Here is a 13,256-nt window from a genome sequence, read left to right on the forward strand (position 1 = left end):
TATCAGCTGTGTGTTGTGTGGTGTTTCTCACCACAGGGTGGCGCTGCTGCTCCAACAAACACATCACATGGATACAGAACTTATGCAGCATCATGAGCTCCCACGGTTTGAAGTTAGACTGGAGAAAGAGGCAGAATTTATTTCCCATATTTAATGAAATATAAAATGAGGAGTGGAGGCGTGTTGTCGGCAGGAATCTGTTAAACCCAGAAACCCTGCAGTCATGTAACATATGTTCAGTTTGGCTCAGAGGACTCGTGACTCTGCAGGGAGACAGACCTGCTGCAGGACACCTGTTTGAGATAAATTCAGGTGTTGGAAGAGTTTCAAGAGGAGGATTTATCTCAAACACCTTTTAGTGAGTCTGCATATTACAGCAGATGATTTATACAGTACTTTAAAATAAACAAATTTTGACACTTTTGTTTATTTTAAATTTTATCTAATGAAAAATATCACATCAACCAATTCTGTTTATTTTCCTTTTTTATTTAAACAAATATTTAAAAACATTTTTTTAAAATAAAAATCAAATAAATTGGCGATTTAGTTGATGTGATTTTTTTAATCTAAATATAAAATAAATTGCGACAATTTTGGTAATATTATTTTTTATTTAAATAAAAACAATAAAATAAATTCAATGAATGCATTTAAATAAAAAAAATATATTTTTCATTTAAATTTTTTTTTTCATTTAAATTAAAAAGAACCCTTTTTTTTTTTTTTTACAATTTTGTTCATTTTATTTCTCATTGAAATACAAAATTAAAAAAAGTCCCAATTTGGTTATTTTTTTGCATTAAAAAAACTAATTTTGCCACTTTTGATAATTTAATTTTTATTTCAATAAAATGAAATAAAATGAAATTTGAAAATGTAGTTTATTTTATTTTATCTAACTATGGTAATAGTAATATAATAATAATAATAATAATAATAATACATATGTTTTTTATTAAAATGATAAAATTCATTTAGACAATTTTGTTTATTTTATTTTTCAGTAAATAAAAAAACTAAAATAATGAATACTGTCAGTGGTGGGGTACATTTACTTAAGCTGTACTTAATTACAGTTTTGAAGTACCTGGGGAATATTGTACTTTTTACTGCACTACATTTATTTTTAAACTTTAATGCAAAATATTTTTGTAAGCCTTTATATACTTTTATTTAGGTTTGAATGCAGGACTTGTAATTAAGTATTTTTACACTGTAGTATTGTTACTTTTTACTCAAGTAAAAGATCCTAATAATTCATCAAGTTTGTCTCAATTACATCCTGTGGTAGTTTTTCTGTTGACGAGGTGCACCTGAACACTTCATTAAACTGATGGAGTTGAGTAGATCGTAATAATTAGACTACTTTCTCTTATTTATCTGTTCAAATTTTTCCTGTTATTGTCAGATATCACTGTCAGGGTCGATGTCATTTGTCAATCAGCATGCCTTGGTTTAATTTCCGCTCTCAGAGGCTGGAGTGAGACACAAAATTCCCACTCTTCCATCTTTTCTCGCCCGGTGTTGTGATTTCTCCCACATTCCATGAAGGCAGCGGGATCCATCCAGTGAGCGCGCGCCGCAGCCGTTAGTAGTAGAAGCATGTAAAGATGGCGGAGCTACAAATGCTGCTGGAGGAGGAAATTCCTGCGGGACGGAGAGCTTTACTGGACAGTTACACTAACCTGGAGAGAGTAGCGGAGTACTGCGAGAGCAACTATGTCCAGGTACCTGTCGGTGTTTGTTCACCAGGTGTTTATTTAAGTTATAAAACAGGCACAGCAGCAGGGAGTGGGCGGTTTGGAGAGGGGAGTGATGGAGTGACAGCACCAGGCTCCGTTATGTGACCCATGGCTTTATTATGAAAGATAAAAAGTCACAATGAATTCAGAGTTTAAAATGATCTGTTATAAAATCGAACAGCTGGGACCTTAAAGTTAATTCGGCTTCTTAATATTCCAGAAAACACGTCTGTTTTTATGGAAATTAAACTTTTATAACTGTGTAACGTGACTTTCAGAATGTCATATGAGAGCGAGTTATTTATTTATTAAAGTTGACATTTTACATATTTATGCTTTGAATTGGTTTATTACATGTATGCCGAATCAAAGAGCGACTGTTGTTTAGTCTAAAAACGTCTTAAAGCATATTCTACAATGTGTGTAGCATCTGTAGACAAGCAGGGAATCTTTAAATGGGGATATTTCAATGGGAGTCTGGTGTGACGTTTCTCCCATAGAGCAAAACTACAGTAGTGATGCACTGAAAATGAAAATAGGAGTGTGCACCATCAATAGAAGAGGATGGCCCAGTTAAAAGTGAACTTTACTGTTAAATTAATACTCTTTTAACACGGTGTTATTGTAATAATCACATAGAATTTTGATTTTTATTAAATATAGACAGGTTGAATAAAGAATTTCATTTTACAAGTTGTAGTTTTACAAGTTTAGAAACACAAATTTGTTTTTAATCCAGTTTCAGACCAGTTACTGTAGTGGTATAGATGTCTGTGAAGAGGAAAATATAAACGATTACATTACTGTTAATTAAAAATAGCCATAACTAAATAAAGTGTGTTCCCAGCTTTAGAAAAGCTAAAAAAATCTTATAAGAAAATTCAAGTTTACTGAAGCAGAATGGATGTGCAATGATGCCAAACAGTTTCATTTGGCAGTGTAATGATATGAGAAAATGGCTGTGTGGGATGTAACCAAGAGTACATTTGAATACAATAACCTTCAAAAAAATACTGATGAATTAAAAACGTTTAATCATAATGTTTTACCACCCGCGTTATGTAATGTGCTCATGTTGTTACATAGTTTAATGGTATTATACATATTTGCATCATTATTTAAACTCACGAGTTTAAATAAAGGTTACATAACATAACATTATTTAGAATTATCAATCAATTATTTAGTCTAGTAAATATCAGAAAACAGTGAAAAAATGCTCATCACAGTTTCTGACCAGTAATGGTAGTATAAAGATAGTTTATTCAAAGTGATTTAAGATCAGAAAAACAGCAAATATTAACATTATTGAATCAAGACTCAGTTAATTTCTGGCTTGTTTGCTTTATAAGTCAATTAAATAATTAATTGACTATTTAAATTGTTGTAGATGAATTTTTTAGTGCTCCTGAGAGAGCGAGAGTAGCTGCTGTGCCAGTAAACGCTAATCCAAATACATAAACAAATACACAAATATGTAAAGTCCCTAGCCCCTTTCATACTGCACCTTCAAGGTGGAATTTTTACGCCGTTATTCCGATTCGCTGTTATGTATAAAAGGTACAATCATGGCATCGGGGACAGAGTTGTCTCACCATGAAGCCGGAATCTGTGGTAGTAACAGCATCAAACTTATGTCTGTATAAAAGTGACAGCCAGCAGGACAGGATCATGAGCAGCACAGGTGTGGCATTTTGATGACGTGTTATGCGTGTGACCCACTGTGAGAGATTTTAAAGGTAGCTGTTAGCAGTTAGCAGCTAACTCAAAGAAGAATAGTAGCCAAAAATGTCCACAAATTGAGGTCTGGGTGCTCCTTACCCTCCGAGCAGATTATTATTGCCTTGGTAATGCCATTGTTATTGTTTATAAAGCCGATGCATATGTTTTATGTCGAACTAGAGACCGACGCTGTTGTCTTAGGCCCCGTTTAGACGACAACGATTTCAACTGAAAACGGTGAACTTTAGTTGCATTTTGGCCTATCGTTTACACAACAGCGGCGTTTTGGGTGCCTGAAAACGCAACGATTTGAAAACGGGTTCCAGAGTGCAACGTTTTGGAAACGGCAGCGTCTCCGTTGTCATATAAACGTGCAATATGCAGTTCCTCTGAAAACGGAGACTTTTCGCACATGCGCATTACGGTTCCAGTCACTAGGCATGCCGACCGTCACAACAACAATGCTGAGCTCTGTTTGTGCTGCTCATCCTGTTGATTTGAAGTGAAGTGTAGATCTGTTACTGTAGCAACAAAATTTACACTGCCACCCATTGACCTGGCGTGCATACTACAGTGTTTCCAGTAGATTTTGCAGCTCCGTGTGAACGGGGATCGTTTCAATAACGTCGTCATATAAACGCAGAAGTTTTTTAAAACGCAAAGGACAGACTTTTCCGTTTTTACTGAAATCGTTGTTGTAAAAACGGCCCCTTACACTTGACGCCCATCACGCCTCTTTTGATTCCAGGACACTGGCATGCTGTCTAAAATCACACACTAGAGCAGCAAGCCATTATTTGGTTCTGTGAAAAAATTAGGGCTGTCAAGCGAATTAAAAAAAATTCTAATTAATTAGACGCCCTGTGATTAATTAATCTAAATTAATCACATATTAAGATTCTCTTACTTGTTTTTAAATGTCTTAACGGCCTTGCGCCATCTTATTTATCTGATCTGCTTTTACCATATCAACCCTCGCAGTCCCTGAGGTCCTCCGGCACTGGCCTTTTAACCATACCAAAACCCAGAACAAAAACCCATGGTGAGGCAGCATTTAGCCACTATGGCCCCCACCTGTGGAACAGCCTGCCGGAGAGCCTCAGGACTGCAGAGACTGCTGATATTTTTAAAAGAAGATTAAAGACACACCTTTTTAATCAGGCTTTTAACTAATATTTTAAACTCTTCTTATGTTCTTATCTGGTTCTATCCCATTTTATGTTGCTGCTTTTATCTTGCTTTTTAAGATGATATTAATCTTAAATTTTTTTGTTTTTATTTATCACTGGTACTGTATCTATTCTATTTTATTTATAATCGTATGTATTTTATTTTTGGTACTGTATTTATTTTATTTTATTTATTCTTTTAGTCCTATTTTATGCTTTTAGTCTTTAGCTTTTAACTCCAGTGTTTCCTCAGGGGGGTCCTCCACACTGGGAGCTGTGTCGGGTCTGCTACTGGGGGTGCTGTCCTTGGGTCCCTTCGGCCCGGCCGGCTGGGGGCTCCTCCCTTCGATGTGGGGGTCCACCTGTCTGTCGGAGTCGGGGGGCCTGGGTGCTGGTCCCCCCCAGTGGCACGGCCTGCGGCTCCTCCCATTGTGGACGGCCCCAAAGGTGGCGTTTCCTTGATCCTCAGTGCCATGCAATGTCTCCCTATTGTGTGTGTGTGTGTGTGTGTGTGTGTGTATGTGTGTATATGTGTCTAGTATGAAGGGTGGGAGGGAGGGGCTTTCTTTCTTTGTAATTGTTTTTCTTTCTTTAATTGTGTTAATTGCTTTTAATTCTGTAAAGCACTTTGTGTTGCATGTCCGTGCAGGAAAAGCGCTCTACAAATAAAGTTGATTGATTGATTGATTGACATATATCAACTTTTGCTGTGAAAGAATTTAATTTTTTTATTTTAATTCAAATAAATTTTGTCAGATGTGTCGTAGTAAAGCTGCTGTATTTTGGACACAGTTGTCCCCCCGTCCTCTACCACCCAAACTACTCTGCAGTCCATTTTGTAAAGGAGTAAGTTAGTCGGTCACAGGTAGACTGACTCAGTTTGTGTCTGAACACCTGGTCAAATGTGGCCTGACGAGGCTGACTGCTAGCGCTAGCATCAGAGGCTGTGCTAGCTCGGACCTCCAGTTTCGCTGCTAAATACTTTGTGTGTATTTCAGGCTTGAAGTATGGTACGTAAAGTCCTTACTGCAGAAACTGCAGAGAACGGTGCTCCTATCAACAGTTCCAGTGATTAATTGATCAAAACTAATGCACTATTTTTACAGCCGAAGTAAAAATGCAAAGGAGACATAAAGAAGGGACTTCGTAACGGCTCTATTTGTACATTGCCTTGATGGCAACCATGAGCTCCACAGTAACCAAGCTGGATTAATCAATTAGTTAGTCCAAAATATACATGAAAATAGTGAAATTGAGTCCAAGATGACGTCTTTAAGTTGCATTTTTTGTCCGATAAGCAGTCCTAAACGCAAAGATATTTACTTTATTATTATAGTGGACAAGGAAATGCAGCAAACCAGGTGATATTCAGCAGCATGATTGCTTGAAAAATGACTTAAATGATCATCTATCAAAATCTTTTCAGATTAATCTATTGATCAGCTAATCGTTTCAGATCTGCTCGTCTTTTACATCCAGAGAAATATGGGCCATTTCTTATTTACATTCTGAGCTGGTTAGATATCAGATTACTGGGCTGACATGTTTCTCTGTGTTTGTTTAGTGGAGATGTGTGTGTGTGTGTGTGTGTGTGTGTGTGTGTGTGGGCTGGCAAAGCTGTTATGGACAACTGTTCTTCCTCAGTTGGCTTTATTACACACCTGTTCATCGCCAGATTTCATCCTCATCACATTCCTGCGGCCGTCAATCAACAGGATGAGCTGCGTATAGTCTGTCTTCTCTAAGGTTTACATACCCATAGATAAATATTTAATAATTAAAGAATCTTTTATCCATATTTTCTTTGTTTCCTTTATTCTTTCATCATTTCACCCTTTACGTTTTTCTTTATTTTGACCTCATTTTCTCTGTGACTGTCTCACTTTCCTTTTCAAATTCTCCTTTTCAAAGTTCCCCCCTCTTCCTTCCTTTCTCTGTCTCTTCCTCCCTCGTGCCCTTTCACCCTTCCTTCCTTTTCTTTCACTGGAATAACTCCTAACACTCCTCTCTGTCTCTGTGAGCAGTAGCGTTGTCCTCTGAGTGCCACGTCTTTGTGAATAAAAAGACTCTTTTCCACTTCATTAGCCTGTTCATACGACACGTCGTAATGGGGCCTAGCTCAGTGCCCACTGGATGGCCTACATTCCCACTGCCAGCAGATGATGTGAGCTGTTACATAATCCAACAGTTGAGCTGTTGATCTTGTTTTATGGGCTAAATATTTGGATTTAGGGTTGACCCATGTCCTGTTTGGCCCTGTGTGGCCCCCTCCTGGGCTATCAGACACTGTAGGGATTAAATCTGTCTCAGCCGCTCATTGTTATACTGTCAATAAGAATAATGTTCATATTCATTTTAACAAACAGTGCAGAGGCAGAGCGTGCACAGTCAGACAGGTCATTTTGTTTTCTTGTGTCTACTCTGATCACTAAAATAGTACCGCGGTACTAGAGTATTCCAAATGGTACTATACTGCATTTGGAAAATACCGGTACTTTGAAATTGATTAAATTCATAAACTTAGTTAATTTATTTTACTCAATTATGCACACAAACGCCTTTCTTGTTCCTACTGGAGCACAGATTGCACAAGTGGTGTGTATGACAACACCTGTATCAACATTCGCAGCTGGCGCATGTGAAAAAAGACAAGAGAAAGTCTGCCTCGCAAAGGGAGACAACACAAACTTGGTGGAAAGTATCGAAATTCATATTGGTATTGGTACCGAAACAAAGATTTTGGTATCATGACAACACTAACACCAAGTATTGATCTTTTTATATATACATCAATCATCTTTGCACTAGTGTTGCACGGTATACCGCTACCAAAATAATACCGCGATACTAGAGTATTCCAAACGGTACTATACTGCATTTGGAAAATACCGGTCCTTTTTAAATTGATTCAATTCATTAATTTATTTAATTCATTTATGCACACAAACGCCTTCCTTGTTCCTACTGGAGCACAGATTGCGCAAGTGGTGTGTATGACAACACCTGTATCAACATTCGCAGCTGGCACACGTGAAAAAAGGCAAGAGAAAGTCTGCCTCGCAAAGGGAGACATCACGAGACAACACCAACTTGGTGAAACATTTGAGCAACCAAACCATGACGTCCGTACCAAGGTACTTACCGAACCGTGATTTTTTTTTTGGTACTGTTACACCCTTACTATTTATTGTTCTAAAGGTTTGTATCCAAAAGGACTTTTCCTTAGGAAAAAGTACCGAAAAGTATCGAAATTCATATTGGTATCGGTACCGAAACAAAGATTTTGGTATCGTGACAACACTACTTTGCACACTTAAATACAACTTTTGGTGCTAGAATAATAAAATCAGTTGCTTTTTTGGTCCACTAGATGGTGCTGATGGCATTTTTTTCCTGGTGAGGTCAGCAGAGGTGTCAGTCAGCGGCATTTGGCAGGAAGTTCATCAAAACAAATATGGGGGCACCGGAGGAACCAGAAATGCGCCATTGATGTTTAAATTATAGCTTGACTTATGTCGTTTTTTAACACAGAAGGAAAGGAGGACTCGGATATGACGCAAAATTTGCAAGCAGTCATATGAGAATAAAATACGACCATGAGGGCTCACCTCACATAAATAGCGTTAGCCGCTGACGGCCAAGCTAACACTAAACCCTGGACACACTTAGCTCGACAAAACTACTATCCAACTGTGAGAGAGCAAAGAAAATACCACAGTTCATCAACGACTTCATGTGCAAAGATCTGCGTCCATACAGCGTTGTTGAAAATGAAGGCTTTTGTTACATGCTAAAAACACGTGAACCCAGGTATGTGACTCTATTATGATGTTTTTTCACCAACTCAGACGTTCCATTGGGGAAATAATTTGCAGTTGGAAAAAAAGGGAACAAATCGCAATATATATCACAATATATATTTTATTGTAATACTCAGCATATCATAGTATATTTACAGTAATATTGCCATAAAATTGTCTCGTGGGTCCTCTGATGATTCCCACCCCTCGTAATATATATTACGATTAAGTTTGTTTTCTCACTTCAGTCATTTTTATTGCAGCAAATTGCAGCCGGTGGACTGAAAAAGGGGTTGATTTTATTACTCTAATAGGCTACCAAAATGTAATTTGTATTTGTAATATTAATAATTAAAAAAGTAATCAGAATTTTTGTTTTTGCACAATGTGTAAAACAAAAATGTGAGCTGGACTGAACCTAAAGATTGGTATTTGGACTGATCGAGGCATATTTTCATGGATTGGGTGAAGAGGGTGAAGCTAACCCTAATGCTAGCTGCTAGCTTGGTTAGCACTGTGCATAACAGGTATGGTTAGCTTTGATAATGCTAAGGCTAATTTTGGCGAGAGAAAAACAGGCTAAAACAGGGATAGACAGGAATACTTTAAGCACTGGCCCCACAGGCCACCAGGCCCCTAAATTTAATAGCCAAAGTACATTTTTGATGGCCTACAGGGCCGTACACATGCTGCGTTACTGCTTGTTGGCAACATGTGATCAAAGCTACCATGATATGAAACTGAGGGAACTGAAGCAGGAAGACAAACCAAAACTCTGCATCCATTAATCAACATTCACTTTCATAAACATTAGTGCATACTCTTCAGTGAAGCCCCTGAGCTGGCCTCTACTGAGCATGTGCAGACCCATCTCAGACCCTCTCTGGGTCCTCCACAGCTGGTACTAGTTAGCTGTGAGCAGAGGTAGTCATAATGTAACTCGACCTCCTGCTGCTCATTGAAAACACATGGTACACTGCAGGAGGCTGGATGTGGACGCTGGTCGTGTGTGTGTTTGGGGTTAGAAACCATGGTGATTGGTTTTCCAGTTAAAGGAGTATCAGCCTCCACCTTCAGTGTCGCTGCCAGGAACAGCTCCTGCGGGGGCGACACAAGCTGAGAGTTTGGAAAGACGGGTTTGTTTCTCCAACGCTTGGCAGTTTGAGACCGGAGAGCAGGTCACATGATGATTTCACAGTTTAAAAGGAGGAAAAACTCAGTTTTAATGTTCACAGTTTGTTTTATGTTTGCTCACTCCTGCAGTTATTTGGCACCAGAGCACTTTCACACTACCTGCCTTGCCTACATCTACGACACCTCCCAGAATACTTTTAAACAAGGACCAAAGAACAGCTCTGAAACAATGAGTCAGTCACACAGACATCCTGGTAGTCTGTAGTGTAACTTTACTATCTCAGTCTATTTCCTGTCTGTCCGTCCTTAAAAGAGATCCTTCCTCTGTTGCTCCTCCTGAGCCTTCTTCCATTTTTTTCCTGTTAGAGTTTTTTCCACGGGTTTTCCTGATCTAAAATGAGGATCTGAGGACAGAGGGTGGACACACTTTGAAGCCCTGTGAGATAAATTTGTTATTTGTCACATTAAGCTGCATAAATAAAGATGACTTGACCAGTTGACGTCCTGTTTGAAGGAATAAAATCACCAAACACACTCATGTGACTTAAATTTGGTCATTTATAGAGTCGTAATTTCAGTTTTGATATATTCCCATGGTTGCACTAAAGGGGAGAGGCTGCAGATGACAGCCAGTCTGAGTAATGGATTTACCAAACCTAGAGGTGTGGCTTCAATCAGGTCACTGAGACACTCATGTTGGTTTATGGCAAAATTTGGGCGTCCCTTAAGCCCAGTTCAGACCAAAGATTTGCAACGAGACAAAACCGTTTTAAAACGTTGCAGAGAAAAGTTGCACGATGGTGTCACCTGCAGCTCAGCTGGTCAAATCAACGGCAGCTGGTTTTAGAACGTAAAGCATGTCACCTGTTTCAACAGCTAATCAGCTAGTGAAGTCCGCTGGTCAAGTCAAAACGACCGCGCTGCAGCAGGTGCTCCGTCCCCACTGAGCCGTCTGTTTCCGTCCTCATGGTGTGCTGGTTTCAGACATTGGTGCTGCTTGCTTACATTATTGTGCCTGTTTCAGCTCACCTCGTCGCAAATCTTTGGTCTGAACTGGGCTTTAGAGGTCTTTGTGTTTCCTCGTCTTCAGTGGATGTGACTGTAGAGCACTGGTGAAAAATGGCAGCTCTAGAAAGAGATAAAATGCAGAGTCAACATGGTTCAGGCAGATTTGCCCTTTATAGTTGGGTTGATTTTTGATATGGTCGGTCTGGTGGATTGCATGTTACACATCAAAAGTTTGCAGTCAAAAAAAGTGCACAAAAAAAACCCTATGGTTTGGCAGCTCAGTTCTATTTAAAGGAGAAGTCCAGTATTTTGCACTTTGAGCCCCACTTCTGAGTTGTTTATGATGAAATAGAGTGGCAAAGACCAAAATAGTGATGATTGCTCATTTTCAGAGAATTTGGCTTTACCCTGCCTGCCTTAACACTGCTGCCTATGGCCATGTGTGAACCTGTCCTACAACCACCCTAAATGTTCGTTTTCAAAGCCATGAAACTCACCAAGTGCTCAGTGGTGTTCGTTGATGGTCTGACATAAAAATCGTAGCAAACTGTGGTTTCCGTGATGATTTATTTGACATTTTGTCTAATCCATTGGTTTTCTATAGAAGCCTCATTGTCCGTTGGTAGTAATCTGCCACTGGAAACGGAAAGGGGGTTGTTTACGACAAGGTTGTAGTCATTGTAGTCTTTTAGCTCAGCGAAAGTGCCGGCTCGACAGTGCTATGTGCGAAAACGAACGTTTAGGGTGGTTTTAGGACAGGTTCACACGTGGCCATAGGCAGCAGTGTTAAGCCAGGTAGGGGAAAGCCAAATTCTCCGAAAATGAGCAGTCGTCACTATTTTGGTCTTAACCACTCTATTTCATCATAAACAACCCAGAAATGGGGCCTAAAGTGCAAAATACCAGACTTCTTCTTTTAGAATACTTTATCTGTGTCAGAGGTTTAAACACCTTCTGTAGAACATGAGGGACCTGTCCTTGTAAGGTAAAGGCAAGCTGCTGAGAGAAGGTACAAACAGACCTGTGTGTGTGTGTGTGTGTGTGTGTGTTTTAGATGAGTGGTTCAGGGACATGTTGGATCCAGTTCAAAGCCAAAGAGAGAGGCACTTATGAGGTGTACCGTGCTGTAACACACACACACACACACACACACACACACACACACACACACACACACACACATTCCCCTCTGTCACACACTGCCATGCATGGGCTGTAAGCAGAGGCAGTGTGACTGACATGTCTGTAATTTGCAGATGTAGATGCTACACACACACACACACACACACACTCAGGTCTGTTTGTATGGAAACAAAACAGGGTCAAAAGTCTTGTAACTGTGCATCACCACATCTCAATGTGTGAAAACATTTTGTATAAATACTGTCAAATGTGTGAACGTGGAAAAATGTTTTGATCAGCTATGGAATGTGTAAAAAAAATATGAACAAATAGATTTGATTTTGTCAACAAATGAAAAAGATTTGCACAAATCAGTTCCAGTGTGTGAGCACATAAAGATTTGCACAAGTAAACATCAAAAGTTTGCAGTTACAAAAATGGATTGCAGATATACATCAGGTTGAGGTGGGGATGAGAGCATTTCCAAGTCTGAGTCCATGGTTCTCTGCCAGAAAATGATGGGTTGCCCCACTGTGTTGGGAGAGAGTTGCTACACCCCAAGTGAGGGAGTTCAAGTATCTCGGGGTCTTGGTCACGAGTGAGCGGTAAAATGGAGTGGGAGGTGGACAGGCGGCCTGGAGTGGTGTTGCGCCGGACCATTGTGGTGAAGAGGGAGCTGAGCCAAAAGGCAAAGCTTTAGATTTACTGATCCATCTACGTCTAAGTCCTCATGGTCATGAGCTCTGGGTAGGGGCTGAAAGAATAAGATCTCGGAACCAAGTGGCTGAAATGAGTTTCCTCTGTGGGGTGTCTGGGCTCAGCCTGGGGGGAGGAGCTCAGACATCCTGAGGGAGCTCGGAGTAGAGCCGCTGCTCCTTCATGTCAAAAGTGACCAGTTGAAGTGGTTCAACATCTGATCAGGTTCCTCCTGGGTGCCTCCTGTTAGAGGTGTTCCAGGTTTGTCCCACTGGTAGGAGGCCCCGGGGCAGACCCAGAGCACACTGGAGGAGTTATACATCTTGAACGCCTCAGTATCACCTAGGAGGAGCTGGAAAGTGTTTCTGGAAAGCGTCAAGGGATGTCTTGAGTACTTTGTTCAGCCTGCGACCCGGCCTCGGATAAGTGGTTGAAAATGAATGGCTGCTGTTGATTGGTTTAGGAGATGATTGTGGTTTTGGGTTAAAATAAGTATGTCTGTTATGCAACTTAACCTACGCATGTTAAGTGTGTTACCTCAGCGTTGACTTAAGGTGTCACATGGGACATGAACAGCGGTCTCCTGGGTGAAAGTCCTGTGTTTGTTTGCCCCATCCATCCACCCAAACCTCCTCCCTGAGAGGACTTTGTTGCCCTTAATACTATGTCACGTGACTTCCTCCTTTGTACCCGTCATGATTAGCATGGCCACTAGAGATAGCCACCTGACAACCAATAATGACCAGTTAATGGGCTGATCACGACCTTCTGAAGCTGGTGGCTGGTTACTTGTTACGTGAGGGGTTAGGAGATAATTAATTACTTAAGAAAATCTGTTTTCAGTGTTTGGATCTTTCTCT

The 13,256-nt window shown here is 39.9% G+C and overlaps 1 protein-coding gene across 4 annotated transcripts in view; it reads left to right on the top strand.

Moving 5' to 3' along the window:
• The first annotated feature begins 1,456 nt into the window (after window positions 1-1,456).
• The window catches only part of LOC117251225 (abl interactor 2-like), a 41,427-nt gene continuing 29,627 nt past the window's right edge, over window positions 1,457-13,256 (top strand). The window contains exon 1 of one of the 4 annotated variants that reach the window (XM_078174707.1): window positions 1,457-1,730. In XM_078174707.1, the coding sequence (XP_078030833.1) occupies window positions 1,614-1,730 (117 nt within the window). In that variant the 5' untranslated portion in view covers window positions 1,457-1,613. The remainder of the gene's footprint in view (window positions 1,731-13,256) is intronic. The other 3 variants (XM_078174706.1, XM_078174705.1, XM_078174704.1) reach the window with 3 other exon arrangements.

The sequence above is a fragment of the Epinephelus lanceolatus genome, chromosome 14, assembly GCF_041903045.1.
Source record: "Epinephelus lanceolatus isolate andai-2023 chromosome 14, ASM4190304v1, whole genome shotgun sequence".
NCBI classification, from domain to species: Eukaryota; Metazoa; Chordata; class Actinopteri; order Perciformes; family Serranidae; genus Epinephelus; species Epinephelus lanceolatus.